Below are 18,437 nucleotides of genomic sequence, written 5' to 3'. Positions count from 1 at the left end.
AAAAAAAATTTAAAAAATACACAAATCCAATTTGTATTTTCAAAAACACACAAATCCAATTCATAAATAAAAAAATACAAATCCAATTCGTAAATTAAAAAATACACAAACCCAAATTAATAAATTAAAAAATACACAAATCCAATTCGTAAATTAAAAAATACACAAACCCAATTCGTAAATTAAAAAATACACAAACCCAAATTAATAAATTAAAAAATACACAAATCCAATTCGTAAATTAAAAAATACACAAATCCAATTCGTAAATTAAAAAATACACAAACCCAATTCGTAAATTAAAAAATACACAAACCCAATTCGTAAATTAAAAAATACACAAACCCAATTCGTAAATTAAAAAATACACATATCCAATTCGTGAATTAAAAAATCCAATTCGTTAATTCAACACAAGATTCAAAAACACACAAATCCAATCTGTAAATTCAAAAAAACAAAAATCCAATTTATAAATTCAAAACACGATAAAAAAAAAAACACAAATCCAATTTGTAAATTCAAAAATGCACAAATGCATTCGTAACTTCAAAAAAAGACCAATCCAATCTGTAAATTCAAAAAAAGACCAATCCAATCTGTAAATTCAAAAAAAGACAAATCCATTCTGTAAATTCAAAAAAAGACAAATCCAATCTGTAAATTTAAAAATAAAAAAATCCAATTCGTAAATTCAAATACACAAATCCAATTCATAAATTCAAAAATAAAAAAAATAAAATTCGTAAATTTAAAACAATTAAAAAAAAAACACACAAATCCAATAACTTAATTCAAAAATACACAAATCCAACACGTAAATTCAAAACCTGATTCAAAAATGTGCAAATCCAATTCGTAAATTCAAAAAACACACAAATCCAATTCATGAATTCAAAAATACAATTCGCAATTATATACAATTTTACAATTGCGAATTGTGATTAAAAAAAATTTACAAATCCCATTCGTAAGTTTAAAACACAATTCATATTATACACAAATCAAAATTGCTTTGGCAAAAGTATTTATGATTTTTACTTGTGAAGTCACAAATTGTGTATTGAATTTATAAAATGTGTTTTGAATTTACAATTTTAATTTAGTAAATGTGAATTGTGTAATTATTTGGTAAATGTATTATTTTTGAGGTTGATCTGGCACCAAAAAGGCTTGTTGCATTATTAAGTTGTTCCATTGGTTACGTTTTTAAGTACCTTTTTAAGTTCATCCAGCTTTTGACGGTTTTACTGAAGCGATCTGGACTGGCTGTTGTCATGGCCTCAAAGTCAAACAGCTGGATAACCAACAAGAAGATGTTATGCATTACAACAAACACTTTAAGTAACTGCTGGTAAAATATTGAGCTTTATTACATTATTTATGTCTTTACCTTTCCAGATGGAATTCGGCCGAGCACCTCTTTGCCACTGGCCATCAGAGCTCCCATGACCACTGAATACGCCACGACACTGAAGGAGTAACAGAAATTTTAAACACACAAACAGCACAAACTCCTGTGAAATATGTAGTAGCTCTGAAAATAATATGCTGTCACCATAGAGTCGGTATAATATTGAAATCTAATGTTCAAACTAGAGCTGGCTGGTTTGAATTGCATATATATTTAAAGGTTTTTGCATTTGTTTTTCTTAAACAGGAATAATGTACAACAAATGTGTAATTTACAGTAAGCTCGATCTATTATCGATGCAAAACTCTTGCTGTTTAACTGTTGCTGTGTCCTAAAAACGCTGTACACATCAATGCGAGAGGAATAATGACATGCCTCAATGTGTTCCAGAGTTTCTCACCAGAGGGAGTGACATCCCTTGGAGTAAGTCGCATGCTTTTTACATTAGTGGTTTTTAGGGATGTAACGGTATCAGACTTTCATGATGAGATAATACCTCGGTATGAATGGCACGGTACGGTATTTATTGAATAATTTACAGGAAAAACAAAACTAAGGAAAAGACTCGAAAAAAGTACCAAAAGTGTTTATTTACCTTAGCACTGAACATATCAATGACATACAAATTAGCCATCTATCTGTAAGTTTCCAAACAGGAACTTCAATTTTTCAATTTTAATAACAAAAAACTATAAAACCATATTAAAAAATAAAGTTTCAATTTAGTATTGTTGAAAACTCATCACATTTAATCACTCACTCACTTAGATAGAGATGGGTTATTTAAGGAAAATGATCATGTAACTATAATCTGGTAAAAGCTGGGATCTCTGGGCATGTCCCCTGCAACAGAAAAAAAAAAACCCCTCTCATTTGGGACTGAGGTTTCTGGGACAGAGAGATATGATTTAGCCAAGGTTGACAGCAGTGGGTAACGTTGTGCATTGTCTTTCCACCACTTGAGAGGACAAGCCATGAGTGAGATAGAGGTCTCTTTGCGGTACAAGTCAATGTCTGCATCAATCTAACAAGTGTGCTGTGTTCTGCAGTCCCCATGACTGTTTTTAGTCATATTCCCAGACTTATATTTCACCACAGTCTGGCAGTGCCTGCATATTGTTTTTTCTTTGTCTGTCACCTTTTCTCCTTTTTCGTATCTTTTTAGAAAGAAACCGAAATGCTTCCACACATCCGATTTAAAACCCGCTTTAGGTTCGATCATTTCCAGCTCTTTTTCTTCCCCGCTACTAGCAGCACACTCCATTTCCGCATTACTGGATCTGTAGTGACAACAGACCGCAGAGGATGATGGCCACGCCTGGGCTGATGGGAATTGTAGTTCCCGCTACCTCCCGTTCGCTTCATTCGCCTGAGCAAACATTTCTCAGAAATATAGTTTTATTGAGTCATGCGCCTACGGTAATATTGAAAAAAATGACTATTGCGGTATGACGGTATTTACAATATTGTTACATCCCTAGTGGATTTATAGATGCGTTTTTACAACTGATGTAACAGAGTTGACCAGACCACGCGTTTTCTTACCTGGAGCCTCTGGATAGTGGCATGAGGTTACAGAAGTAATACACCAGGGAAAGAATCAAATTGCACACAGCATCTGCATCCTAGAAAGAAACAGATAATCAAGAGATTACTAACAGAATATGAAAGAAGATCAAAAGATACAAAAAATATTTATTTTTGTTGGAGGAAATGTGGGGTAAAAGAGGCACATCATGCGCATATATTCAAATCAAATCAAATCAGGCCTTTATTTGTCACAGACACCTTCGTATAGTAATCAAACTTGCTCAAACTTTGCTTTGACCAGATTTGTTCGAAAATACATCATTTTAAGTTTGTCATTTCATTTTGTTGAGGTATACCAGGTCCTGAACAGTATACCGTAGATGTGTAGAAGAATGTTATGATCAAAAAGATCCAATTCTGCAGTCAAGTCCAGAAGGATAAGATGGAGATCCACCAGCAATCCATAGATAACTTGTGATCATCAGGGGCCTCATTTATCAATGCTGCATACGCATAAAAACTTTGCGTACGCCAGGTGTCACACTCACGCTTGGATTTATTAATGATGAAATTAACGTGAGTGTGCGTTGGTCTGTGCCACCTTCATGTCTGGCGTACTTGAATTTCTTGTGTGTGTTTGTTTTATTTCAATTGGCGACTCCTGGAGGCAATTTATTGCACACTACAAAGTATTGCACCAACACATGTGAAAAACATTGCTATTAATTTATAATTGATAAAATGGGTTAATTGACATAATAATTGTTTGACCAATTATGTGATTTAGAACATATAAAAGCATTTGGCGAGTCAGTGGCGCAGTAGGTAGTGCTGTCGCCTCACAGCAAAAAGGTCGCTGGTTCGAACCTCGGCTCAGTTGACGTTTCTGTGTTGAGTTTGCATGTTCTCCCTGCCTTTGCGTGGGTTTCCTCCGGGTGCTCCGGTTTCCCCCACAGTCCAAAGACATGCGGTACAGGTCAATTGGGTAGGCTAAATTGTCCGTAGTGTATGAGTGTGTGTGAATGTGTGTGTGGATGTTTCCCAGAGATGGATAAGTTGGCGGTTTATTCCGCTGTGGCGACCCCGGATTAATAAAGGGACTAAGCCGACAAGAAAATGAATGAATGAATAAATAAAAGCATTTGCAAATGTATACAACCCTTAGTCCATGACAATGGCAGTGTTGGCCTTATTAGAGGACAATGTCAATGGTCGAATCCGAAGGGAATGCATTTTTTAAGGGATCACAGTGATTTTCTGGCTCATGATGATGATGACTGCCTTATTAGCCTTTTCAGATTTCCAAGAGCTACGTCACATTCACTGTGTGCACCAAGTTCAATAACAAGAAAGCTAATTGGCTAATGCATGTTGGTCTCATTTGAAAATTACATTAGGACTAGTGAAATAAAGAACTACAACACCATAAAAAAACCAAGCAACAACAGAATTTAAATGAACATTAGATGTAGCGTCACATGGGCATCGTAAAAATAAGACCTGTGCAAAAACATTTAAGACCTAGAACAGCAAATTTAAGACTTTTTAAGGCTTAAAATTTTCAATTTTTAAAATTTAGACTTTTTAAGACCCCGTGGAAACCAGAGTCAGGTCCATAGATATTGGGACATGGACACAATTCTACCATTTGTGGCTCTGTACACCAACACAATAGATTTGAAGTGAAACGATCAAGATGTGCTTTAACTGCAGACTGTCAGCTTTAATTTGAGGGTATTTACATCCAAATCAGGTGAACGCTGTAGGAATTATGACAGTTTGCATATGTGCCTCTCACTTGTTAAGGATCCAAAAGTAATTGGCAATTCATTCATTTATTTTCTTTTCCACTTAGTTCCTTTATTAATCAGGGGTCGCCACAGCGGAATGAACTGCCGACTTATCCAGCATATGTTTTACACAGCGGATGCCCTTCCAGCTGCAACCCATCTCTGGGAAACATCCATACACACTCATTCACACTCATACACTACGGACAATTTAGCCTACCCAATTCACCTGTACTGCATGTCTTTGGACTGTGGGGGAAACACCCGGAAGAAAGCCCACATGTACGCGGGGATAACATGCAAACTCCACATGAAAACGCCAACTGACAGCACTACCTACTGCGCCACCGCGTCAACTAATTGGATAGAATAATAATCAGAAATCAAACTTTCACGTTTTAATACTTGGTTGCAAATCTTTTGCAGTCTTATACGGAAGTCAAGGACACATAGACATCCCCGGACGCTGCGCTTCATCCCTGGAGGTGCTCTGCCAGGCCTCTACTAGGCCTCTTCAGCTCCTGCTTGTTCTAGGAGCATTTTCCCTTCAGTTTTGTCTCAAGCGGATTCAGCTCATGGGACTGACTTGGCCATTGCATAACATTCCACTTCCTTCCTTTTGATACTTGGACCTGACTGTATGTGTGTGTGATCACATTTTGGGGACCAAATGTCCCCCAATATAGCAATACCAGTGCATTTTGACCTTGTGGGGACATTTTTTAGTCTGTACAATATAAACATCTATGGGAAATCTTCCTAGAGATAGCCGTTCATGTTCATGTTTGTGTTTATGTGTGTGTGTGTGTGTGTGTGTGTGTGTGTGTGAGAGATAAGATACGCAGGTCACAGAACTCCCATAATTCTCTGTATAACAGGTCAGACAGGTGTAGATACCAGAGCCGTGAGCCTCGCCGCGGGACTGTGTTTACGTGACCCTGAATCGATTTGCTTTAGGAGACGTGACTAAAGAGCATATGCTAGTCACGCTAGACATGCTACAGAAATCAGCGAGAGACGGACAGACAGAGATGACCTTACCCCCAGTTCAGTGGAGAGCATCAGAGCTTTGCCTTTCGCCGTGAGGTCTTTATAAAGCGCTTCAATTTCAGACTGATACTGCTGCGTCCTCTCATCTGTGGTCTGCGTTTCTACTGAAAACAGCATATTCCCCACTCTAACACACACAAAGGCACACACAAACATTAGCATTAGACACAAAATAAAGCTCAAAATGCTAAGCAACAACAAGCTACTCTACTACTGAAGCTATCTTATTTAGATTTAAAAACAAAAGCAGGTTGCTAGCATGCTTTAATAGTGGTTACGTGATTTTACTTGAGCATTTGTGAAAGTCTATGTAGTTTAAACGTTAATAAATTACAGTTGTTAGCATGTTGCTAGCAGGTATTTAATACATTGATAACATGATTTAACTAGTCTCTAACATGTTGTTAGCATGTTTTAACATTAGCTAACTGACTTGTTTCTACCCTAGTCTAACAGGCTAGTATTAATCTAATGTCTATAGTTTATAATGGATTAGGGTTATTATGGCTTTAACAGACATTACATTGATTTAAATGGAAACTAGAGGTCTGCATTCCAGCGGCTGTACCGCGGAACCCGACCAGATTTCTTGCGGCGAGGGAATACATTTTCGAATAAAGCGCAGGAGCGGTCGGGAACTGGTGTATTTTAAACGGGAGTGGGTGGTCAAACACTAGCCCCTTTCACACTGTGATACCGGTAAATTTCTGGAAAATTTCCGGAACGACTTTACTGGTATATTGAAAAAAGCGCTGTTCACACAGGCGAGGACGTTACGGAAATTTTCCGGAAATGAGCATTCACACATCCATTCCAAAATACCGGTAAATTCTGACATCATTCACCACAAATGAGCTTTAAACGGCTGCGCTTGTATTTGTAAACATTTGACTAAATTACAAACTCTGTGGATGATCAATATTGTGAACAACTTTCGCAGGATCACTTTCGCATGTCGAGATGTTCATAATATGTGCGTGTGCAGGCGCTCATAGGCGCACGCAAAGCTTGAAGGTAAACAAACAACGGCTTATCATAAGCATCTAATCGATGATTATTTACACAGTTGGCATTAAGAAGAACATATAAACGTGATCTGACTAACTTCTAGCAGCTAAATGTGTCTGGAAAAATATTCAAAGGCTTTTATTCTCACAAACCGCGCGGACGTAAATGCATCTGACTGTTGTGAATGGCTAAAGCAGACGTCTCACATCAGCACGTTCTAGACGTGCACGCGCTTATTACGGGAATCTTCCTTCTGCATTCACACAGCGCAGCATTCCGGCAAATTACCGGTAATGTTACAACTTCTCTTTCCGGAAAATAGCCAGAACGAATTTACCGGTATTTTCAAAAAGGACCTGTTCACACATTCAACCTTTCCGGAAAATTGCCGGCAATTTTCCGGAAAGGTCTGTATGTGTGAAAGGGGCTAATATCGCTCCCGACTCCCTAGCAGTTTGAGACCCCTGTTATAGATTAATTAGATGATGAATGTGGTTTCTGTATCTGTGGTTACACTCGGTAAACAGTGGTAAGTTCAGTGGAATGATGACCTTTACAGCCAATCACAGTCATTTCTGTTGAGCATGTGAACACAATCGTCAATCAGCGCTGTTTAAGAACCAATGGGCAACCTCCCGCTCTCACTTGGGAAGCCAATACGGAAGTAACTGAAACTGCAACTCATTGAAATTCCGCTAGTCCTGGCTCTATAATAGAGCACATTTCTATTGAGATCCAATGTTAAAATGGCCAACTTTACAGCAGAAAAAAAGGTGTTTACAGCCTGGTACAAAGAACCATTTTGGTGTATATATTGCTAATTTTACCCTTCATGACAACTGTTAGGGGGTGAATTGTTTTTTATAACTCATTTGTTTCCTTTATATTAGGTTTTAATAAGTTTGCATAATTAAGGGCGTGGCCACTTGAGTGACAGCTAGGTCTCGCTGGTCGCCGTTACTTCACCTCAGCTGATTCCGGCTGATTAGCCGCTGAACTCGGCGCATACATCATATTTTTGTGTTGTTTTATGTGGCTTTACACAGTCAGTTGCCTTTTTGGGATTATTTCCTCCAATTATCAGATGATATGGCGTGCTGTGTGCACTAAATTGTGCTTACAAATCATTCACCTGGCCTCAATTTCTCAAGTGAGTGAAATTACATAAGTATTATACCATTTCTATGAATGTATTTGTTTTATTTTAGATTATTTATCATTCATATTTTTCTTTAGACCTGTAATGCACTCCAGAATCGAATTTAAAACAAATGTTATTGTGTTTAGTGTAAAACCAAGTCAAAATGTGTTCTCTATAAAGTATAGCCAAATAAAGAACATAAAGTAGAGTATAAGAAAAACTCCTAGTCTATAACAGAGATGCCCAAACTAGGGCCTGCAGGGCAAAGTTGGCCCATGGTAACCTTTGATTTGAACCACCATCCCAACTGATAAGAGAGGAAGAATGTTGGGGATGCTCATTACAAATGTACATACTGTCACCCGACGGATAGAGGATGATGCAGAGAGTGAATCAAGGCAAAGGCATGTTCTGCTTGTGTATTCAGCAATGAACTCCACTGTGTCATAAATGGGATTGTTTATGTTTTTAATGCAACAAGTTACAATTAAAATGAGTTATATTGCATTAGTTTATATGATTGAAAGTGATGTTTTCTATATACTTTTAAATATTTTGAAATAAATTATGAAATTACGCATGGCGACTTTAATGTAAAATGGTTAATACTAGGGATGTAACGGTATCAGAATTTCACGGTACGGTAATACCTCGGTATGAATGTCACGGTACGGTATTTATTGAATCATTTACAGGAAAAAACAAAACTTATGAAAATACTCCAAAAAAGTGCCAAAAGTGTCAATGACATACAAATTAGCCATCTATCTGTAAGCTTTGAAACAGGAACTTCAATTTTAATAACAAAAAACTATTAAACCATGTAAAAAAAATAAAGTTTCAATTTAGTATTGTTGAAAACTCATCACATTCAACATTTAATCACACTCAGCCCATCTACCTAGATGAGAGCTCTGCTAGTAGGACTTCTCATCAAGCATCTCCCGCTGGATCTAATCTCCCTATATTTATTAAACGGGATATTTCATTTATCTTGTTGTCTTTATCTAACGACATATTCCCTGACTTTGGTCATTGGAATCTATTACTTGTTCTCAGGTAACGTGTTTTGGCTGAGCGCAAAGAGAAGTTAATGATTAATGTAACCACGTACATTCTGTATATTGACTGATCGCTTGCCTTTATTTCCTATAATGTATAAACTTATTGTATGTTATACTTTTAAAATGGCCATTATCGATTCTTAAAACTGATACTCAGCAAAAGAGAGGCTGTGTTTCGTATTTTCACTGAAATTGAAAGGAGGCAGTTGTTATCGGCTCCGTTTTGTTATAAATATCCACACAGTGAAGATGACGCTCATCTTATGCAGCACGACGCCTCAACATTTCTGCTGTCAAAGTTGCTAATATTAAAATGAAAATAGGCAGTTCCTTAAATCATGTTTCCATTTTATTGTTGAGAAAGTGAAACAACGAAGCCAGGGTGATGTGAATGAAGTTATAAAGTACATGGTTCCCTTTGAAGATTTACCCGTGTCCTCGGTATAATCTGCTTTTCCATATCAAACTGAGAAGAAGAGACTGCAGCCTTGATCAAACTTGCGAAGTCTGAACTTACACGGAGATAATGCAGGACTGAACTGTGCGTGTAAAGCAGGTCGCACACCAGAAGCGACGCTCGGCGGCGCTGCGTGGCGCTGAATTCTAATCATAGGTTTCTATCAGGATACACACGCCGGCGGCTGTCGGCGGCGCCCGGCGACGGCTCAGGACGCAGTTCATTTTTCAGCCGCGCCACAGAGCGCCATCTGATTAGTTTCATGTTAAATATTATTCGAATGTGCGCGTCTGGTGTGCGATACTTTAATCTGTCATGTACGCGCCGAGCGGCGCTTCTGGTGTGCGACCTGCTTTAGAGTTTTCCAGCTCTTTTCATCCCCGCTTCTAGCAGCACACTCCATTTCCGCATTACTGGATCTGTAGCAACAACAGACCGCAAGGGATGATGGTCAAGCATGGGCTGATGCCAATTGTAGTTTTCGTTACCTCCCGTTCGCTTCATTCGCCTGAGCAAATTTTCTCAGAAGACCTATAGTTTTACCGAGTCATGCGACTTCGGTAATATCGAAAAAAATTAATATTGCGGTATGACGGTATTTACAATACCGTTACATCCCTAGTTAATACATTTATTTTCAGCCCACAGCTCTCAATGACTGGTTTTGGCCCTTCTCAGGAAAACGTTTGAGCACCCCTGGTCTATAAAGTCTCAATTAAGAATACACTAAGGAACATAAACATTGAAGATATGACACATAAGAAAGTTCTCACCGGTCTCCAGTGATGGTGATTGTAAATCCGTCATACTCTTTCCCAGGATCCTTCAGACTGGGCACTTTGGAATTGACCGTAAAGCCGTCTCTGGTTTTACTGTTGAACTGCTTCAGATATCAAAACAAACACAGAAACGTTTAAGAGAAGCATTCCATCTGTCTTCATGTGGTTAACGAGAACTCGCATATGTTTCTAAATAAATACATCAATGCAAAAACACAATTATAGGTGTGAAATGCCAAGCATAATTGTAAACAGGCAACGACGAGTGTTTATTAACTGTTAATAGTACTCATAAAATTGGCTTCATCTAAGAACACACACATTGATAAAGCTCGAGTCGAGGCTGTTGATTTTCAGACTAACAGTTTGAAGTTCCCAAAAAAGACAACTATATTTTATTAACAATTAATCTGAAATATATACAAACTGTAAAAAAAGGAGATACTGACAGAAAAAAAAGAGGAAAAGATCAACTAATTTTTTTAAAATGCTACACTAGCTATTTACTCCCCTTGTATTTAAAGGGGTCCTATAGACTGATTTCATGTAGCCACCATTTTAAAAGTGAAAGCGAGGCTGTGGTGGGAAGAAACCCGGAAGTATCGCCTGGGCCCGGTTTTTCAAAAGGTTTAATCCAGATAAAATTGATCTGAATTTAGTAATCCAGCTTACTTTTTGAGGCAGTTTTTCAAAGCAACATCGGATTGAATCGATCTGATTCAGATGGGAACTTTTCAGGGTCACTAAATCTGGATAGCCAGTGCTCAAACAGGATAGGAAACCACAATGTAGAACTATAGATATGTAAAGAGCATCACGTGGAATAGCCAGTGTGGGGTCAATAAAACTTTATTTTTATTTGAAATAAAAACACACACAATTAAAAAAAAAAAAAAAAAAAACTAAAAACAAGAAAAACCCCAACCCATCCTCTTCCAGCAGTCCGCTTATCTGAGATCTGCAACACAAACACTGTACACTGAGGATATTTATAACAAGTTTCAAATATAGATGTATTGAATAAAAAAAAAGACTTAATTTCAAAAACTCAATAATTTCAGACCTCCTCATCGGATGAGGAGAGACCAGCTCGTCTGAGCGTAGCCTTTAAGAGGCGGATCTCAAGTCTGGCCTTGGTTTGCTTTAGTTTGGTCAGAGTCTGTTGTTCCTCTGCCAGATGAAGCTGTGCTTCTGCCCGTTCAGTCTCTTTTTGCAATTGTTAAAAGTGATTTTAAAAATCTGTGATTGTATTCTTTGCATTTTTTTGGTTATTCTGTAATGATGTATTGATTTAAATAAAAAAATGTTAAAATCATTTAGTGACAGAATAAAATGTATTGTTTTTGGTCAATTTTGACAGCTGTTTGGGGAATTATTTTATCAGGCCAAACTCTCTCTACTTTGCTGTAGGCCTGTACTGAAAGGCTGAACACGTTAAAGCCTACCTAATAACTGTAGCCTGACGGATGAACAAATGCAATTAAAACCTTATTAATAAATAGGATATCTTGTAAGATACTGCATGATCCAAATATGGTAATATTTGAAACATTTTTAAAGTTTTATTTACATTTTGTGCATGAAATCCACGCAGAATTCATATGCTGATTCAGTGCATACCGGTTACAAAGGCATGGCACAGAGTTTCAGTACACAACCCTAATAGTGACATCAACAAATCGACATAAACACAATAAAAAAGGGTGAGAAATAAAAAATAAATAAATCATTACAATTGGGAACTACTAATCCTTGTTGGAGGAACTGCGGGGTAAAGGAGGCACATCATGCGCACATATTCTGGCAGTGCTCAAGAATTGATCGTTTTTGAGAAATGGTGCACTCCGCCATTAATCAAATTTTTGATCTTCATATTCCTAGTTCATTTGAAGTACTTTATCTGGGAGATACTCCTATTAATCTTAAAAAGGAAGATAGAGATCTATTTAAGATATTCTTGGCAACAAGTAAAAAAGCTATAACCCAGAAATTGTACAAAGAAGAGCCAGCAACTAAAGACGAATGGTTCATTATTATAGTAGAAGTTGAGGAAATGGAAAAAAATGACACATGCACTTTGATTACAATTAGAGACCTTTGAAATGAAATGGAGTAAATGGCTGACTTTCTCCTCAACGGCAATATAATTATGTATAATTGAACATTTACATAATTCTAAAGGTTATGTATAATTGTGAAAATATGTTTGGCAACCTTTTATTCTATTTTTTAATTTATACTTATTTATTTATCTATTTTGATGAGGTTAATTTAATGTTTTTATGCATGTATGTATATGGAAATACATGTGTGGAATGGATGTATTTGCCTATATAGGTCTGTATACATATGTATGTTTATGTATATTTATGTATATATGTCTTATTTTTTATTTGCTTGTTTTGTTCCCACTGGTTATATGTTCCTAAATAATCAATAAAAACTAAGTTAAAAAAATAATAAATAAATAAATAAATAAATAAATAAATAAATAAGTCACAGAAATACCTCTTCTTTAGTCAATGTCTTATTTAAATATTTAATGGCTGCTGATATGATCGGTTAGTTTGAAGGAAGAAGCTGAAGTGTAGGGGATGAGCGGTGTCACCTACGATTTGGTTTGTAATTCTCTTTAGCTGCCTGGTGTACACAGCCACCACACTGGCCAGTGATACCCCAGTCAGCTTACTGGACCACTTAACTATCTGATTTAGTGTGTTTTTATTCTTACCAGAAAAGTTCCCAAATCACAACACCAAAAACATGAAGTCAAGTTTTTTTTACTACTATCTGCAACATTTACCACACAAGTTAATGGTTAAGATAACAGTTAAACGAATGGTTAAAAGATAATAGTGATTAAAAGATTTTTTTCAAGTAGCTGTAAAACTCTCTCTTTAATGCTCATGTTACCTTCATAATTGGAAGCAAATCCTCCACTTTATTTACATTTTCCAGAGCCTGTTTTACTTCCTGCAGCCCCCGCGGGTTATACGCCCTGGTGGACAGAAGACGCAATTAAGAAAATCAATAAAGCGAATAAATTTCCTGAATAATATCGGGGATAAAAGTTCTATAGGAGATTGGGTAAATGATCGAACAAGCTAAATGTGCAAGTAAATTAATCAATTATGTCTGTGTATATGAATAAAAAGTGTTTCAATTAACAAAAAAAATGTTTACTTGTTTACTAGTTAAAGCAGGGGTCACCAATCTCGTTCCTGTAGGTCGGGTGTCCCTGCAGGGTTTAGCTCCAACTTGCCTCAACACTCCTGCCTGGGTGTTTCAGATATACCTAGTAAGACCCTGATTAGCTTGATCAGGTGTGTTTGATTAGGGTTGGAGCTAAAATCTGCAGGACACCGGCCCTCCAGGAACAAGTTTGGTGACCGCTGGGTTAAAGTGTCTAATTACACATAAAATTCATTTAAACAAGGTAATCATAAGAAGTGAATGGTAAGATCACAATTATTTAGACAGTTCAAACTCTAACGCTGCGTTCACACCAGACGCAGACGAAGCGTCAAGCGTAAGGGATTTGCATGTAAAGTCAACGCAAAGACATGAATAGACATCCTGTAGCACGGGTTGCACGAATGAAGCGGCACGTATTGAGCATTTTGCGTGCTTGACCTGCTTAACGCGCAAATCGCGCGAGTTGGAAAATCTGAACTTTAGCAGACATTCGCACTGAATTAACCAATCAAAAGCTTGCTCTTGTAGGGCGCGATTATGACATAGCACCTGCAGTTAGTGTCCTGAGGGGAAATCCTACTGCCGACACCGGACAACAGTTTATCAACTTGGGTTTGGCTCAGTCAGAAGCACAGCTGGCAGCTTCCATCATCCAGGTATAGTTAATGCAGTGGGTGCACCTCTGAAATCATAATCTAATGCAGTGGTCCCCAACCACCAGGCTGCGGACCGGTACCGGATATATAATAAATGTAATATATAAACTCGGTACAGGTCCGTGGAAGAATTGGTACTGGGCCACATAAGAAATCATAAATTATTTCTGTAGAAAATATTCCCCCCGTGAGTTCTTCCACTCACCCCCGCCATCTCACGTGAAATGGACTATGCCAAAATCCACCACGGAGCGGGAAGAATGATCGCTAGAATATAGCTCATTGGTGGTTGTTGATAGTTTAATGTTATAAAACGGGTATTATCCCGTCCAAATCAGCAGAGCATTTAAGGATTGTGCATATATGTGTGCGTGCTTCGCTAAGTAAGTACCCGAAATCATTGCAATATGTATCTATATGGAGTTTCACATAATCATACGCATTAGGGCTGTAACATGCCAATGCATACATTTAATTCGGCTATACGGTTGTATTATGGTTAATATGTTTGTCAGTTGAGATGTTCGGCACAGATGTTATGCATTTGATGCATATAAACCTTGATTGAAACATAATCAGTGCAACTAGCGCATGCGCACTGAGTTGTTTATGATCAACCTGGATGCACGAGCGCAGCAGCTGTGTTCATGTGAAGACCCACCCACCCTCCACCGCACAACGGTCCTTTGTAAAATTGACAATCGTTGACCGGTCCGCAGTGATAAAAAGGTTGGGGACAACTGATCTAGTGGACTCAGACATGGTGCCGAACCAATCTACACTGTTTTTCAGCCTTTCTAAATCACATAAACACTGCTACTCTGTCAATAAAATCCATGTTAGCCATTTAGCAACGAAGCTAGAGTCACCAGGCAGACAGAAGCCCTGCCCATGATGAGAATCTGTGTCTATTGTTAAATGATTTTCACGCGCGAATGAATAACCTCAAAATGTTCACCTATTCATGCGCAAATAGCGCAATTACGTAGCTCAAGACGTGTCTGGTGTGAACACAGCTTAAGAAACTAAAATTAGTGTTGTCCTATTTGATAAAATGCGGAGTGAGCGTTGCTCAAAAACATTTATTATTATTATTATTATAAACATTAAAAAAAGATATTCAATGTCATATTTTGTGGAATTCTTAGATTATTAGGTGATTTTATTAAATGTGCAAATTAATAAATAGATAAAGTTCAAGTCAGAATTATTAGCCCCTCTTTGATTTTTTTTCTTCTTCTTTTTAATATTTCCCAAATGATGTTTAACAGAGGAAGGAAATGTTCACAGTATGTCTGATAATGTTTTTTCTTCTGGAGAAAGTCTTATTTGTTTTATTTCGGCAAGAATAAAAGCTGTTGTTAATTTTTTAATAAACATTTTAACGACAAAATTATTAGCCTCTTTAAGCTATTTTCTTTCGACAGTCTACAAAACAAACCATCATTATACAATAACTTGCCTAATCACCCTAACCTGCGTACTTAACCTAATTAACCTAGTTAAGCCTTTAAATGTCACTTTAGGCTGTATAGAGGTGTCTTAAAAAATATCTAGCAAAATATTATTTCTGTGTGGAGTTTGCATGTTATGCCCGAGTACGCATAAGTTTCCTCCAGGTGCTCCGGTTACACCCACAGCCCAAAGACATGCAGTACAGGTGAACTGGATAATCTAAATTGTCCGTAGTATATGAGTGTGTATGGATGTTTCCAAGTGATGGGTTGTGGCTGGAAGGGCATCCACTGCGTAAAAACGTGCTGGATAAGTTGGCGGTTCATCCCGCTGTGGCGACCCCACCCCAGATTAATAAAGGCACTAAGCCGAAAATGAACGGATGAATGAGTTATTAAAACTATTATGTTTAGAAATGTGTTGAAAAAATCTTCTCTCCGTTAATTAAAATAAAATAATATAATAAAATTGGGAAAAAAATAAACAGGAGGGCTAATAATTCTGACTTCAACTGTATATGAGTGCACAAAATTGTGTGCAGCTTTAGTATACGATTAATGCTTATTTTCCATATTCAATATAATATTTAAATGTATACTTAAATATCTTCTTAAATGTAAAACAACAAGACTCACCCGTGATAAACCAGTATTCTGTCCTTTACGAAGCTGAGGATGCTACTGAAATACTCCAGATATCTGATATTAATAATCTGCCCCCTGTGGAACAACAGACAAACCGTTAACATCCAATCACAGCAAGAGTTTTAGGCCTGTTTCCCATTGCAGCTGTCATTGGTCAACTCTAATCAACGCAATCTCACAATTATGCATTAATTTCCAAACGAACCGTATTAGAGCTGTAACCTGAGGTGGCGATGCGGTGAAGTGGACTGGTGGCTATATCTTGTGCTTGCGTTATTTTCGAATAATTTAATACCCTAAATATTTATAACTACCACACTTAAAGACACTGTTCAGATGTTGTATTTTAAGACATTTGTTAGGTTTATGTCCTCAATCTGCTCCTGTGTGTAGGATTAGTTTCTAACGCAGGGCTGTTCAGTTCGTTTTTCATGGGGGAGAGTTCATGAAAAGCATCCCAAACGATGGGCTGGAGAGATATGACTTGCAATATGATGACACAAATGCATATAAGAGCCCATATGCTGCATTTGTGCTCATAAAGACACCCATGTTGACTTTTTCTACATTAAAGCATTGATATGTTGTGTTTTGAAACTACATAACATCAGTGCATTGTACAATGTGACTTTTTTTACAGGCATATCCAAATGTTGTATTTCAAGGCACAAGATCAGTGTATTGCTTAAGTAGGCTTCTTCTAGATTCAGACACATTCATATGTTGTGTTTTGAACTGCCTAACAATTGGGGACGCAACAATTATAGGTTTTAGTTGTACGATTATAGTCTGAAGAAAATCATGGTTTCACAGTTATCACCATTATTATGCATTTATAATTTTTAAACACTACTAGATTAGAAAACCACAAGAAAACTGCTTGTATAAAATATTGTATTTGGCTGCTCCGTAACCAAATACAGCACAAAATATTAGTAAAAAAAGCAAACAATAGTCCATTTCTCTTTGGACTTTAAAATAAATGAAAATGTTTTTGATTTAAACACGAGTGATCGTTTTACAATGAAAATGAAAGACAGAACAATGTACAAATAAATAAAATTAAATAACTATAATTGTAAAATAACAAAGTTGGACAGGTGTACCTAATAAAGTGGCCTGTGAGCATATATTGGTACAGCTGTACATTACATCAGTGGTTCTCAAGGAGGAGGTTCCCGAAGAGTCGCGGGACAATGAAGGGGGGTGATTTCCAAAAATCTGTTTATTTTTATTAAACCATAAGAATCAGCATATTTTATCCATAACCTACCGAAGATTAAAAAAATTGTCGTTTATAGTTACTATATACTATATAGTTACTATAGTAGCTTATGCTTACATTGGATTGTGAGCCCTGGGGTAATTAATATTATATTAAAGACACAGATTTTATAACACCAGGTTAAACTTTCTGGCCCATTTACAGCACTCACATATATTAAAGAGCCCATATTATACATGAAAAACTGTCATATTTTGGTTATATGGGTCTCCAACAACAGTCTAATATGCATGCAAGGTCAAAAAACACTTTTATGGTCTTATAATATGCATTTATTTTTACCCAATTATCCCAGCGACTTTCATATGAATCGTTCAGCAATTCATTTGTTCCCAAACCCCTCCTTAGCGCGAAGCGAATCTGTGCTGATTGGACCGATGACAGCCTGCTGCGATTGATCGACAGCGTTCAGTGCTAGACAAATGCCCAGCGCAAGACAAATGCCCAGCTCGGTTTGTCAAGCCCATGGCGGTCGGGCCCGCGCGATAACCCCGTGACCGGCATAACCTCCCACACGGGAAGTATGAACGGCACTTAGCAGTGAAAAAGAAAGCGATAGCGTGCACATCATTTACTGAGCGTGATTTCCGTGACCGAGCTTTTCTCCCTTCTTACTTGGATCATTTCTATTTGCAACTATTGCTGTGGCACCTCTTGCCTGAAGTGTTATATGTTCTCAGGGCTTACCTGTACTCTGTTTTGCCCAAAGATCCCATCCCCAGCCACAACAACTATGTTTCGTGATCATGTCACGCCGAAAAAGCTAAAGACTCGTTATGAAGACGATTCATTCTAACCACTTTGAGTCGACTCTTTTTTTTTTTTTTTTTTTAGATGAATCAATAGTTTTAAAAACTGTCCACTTTCAGATTTAAGCCTTAGCTGGATATTTCACTTCACTTAGATCTGTGTTACACTCTACATGGAAGCTCATTTTCGAAAATCCACAATAGGGGCTCTTTAAAAAAA

The 18,437-nt window shown here is 37.3% G+C and overlaps 1 protein-coding gene across 2 annotated transcripts in view; it reads right to left on the bottom strand.

The window, feature by feature from the left end:
- ttc13 (tetratricopeptide repeat domain 13) overlaps nucleotides 1–18,437 on the bottom strand; it is a 44,167-nt gene that overhangs the window by 1,385 nt on the left and 24,345 nt on the right. The window contains 7 exon segments of one of the 2 annotated variants that reach the window (NM_001130627.1): nucleotides 1,218–1,297; nucleotides 1,394–1,472; nucleotides 2,960–3,039; nucleotides 5,776–5,911; nucleotides 10,228–10,337; nucleotides 13,147–13,231; nucleotides 16,175–16,258. In NM_001130627.1, coding sequence (NP_001124099.1) covers nucleotides 1,218–1,297; nucleotides 1,394–1,472; nucleotides 2,960–3,039; nucleotides 5,776–5,911; nucleotides 10,228–10,337; nucleotides 13,147–13,231; nucleotides 16,175–16,258 — 654 coding nt within the window. 2 annotated transcript variants of the gene reach the window in all.

This window comes from Danio rerio, chromosome 20 (assembly GCF_049306965.1).
Source record: "Danio rerio strain Tuebingen ecotype United States chromosome 20, GRCz12tu, whole genome shotgun sequence".
NCBI classification, from domain to species: Eukaryota; Metazoa; Chordata; class Actinopteri; order Cypriniformes; family Danionidae; genus Danio; species Danio rerio.
The sequence above is the reverse complement of the archived record's forward strand: the minus strand, read 5'-3'. Positions and strand labels throughout refer to the sequence as shown.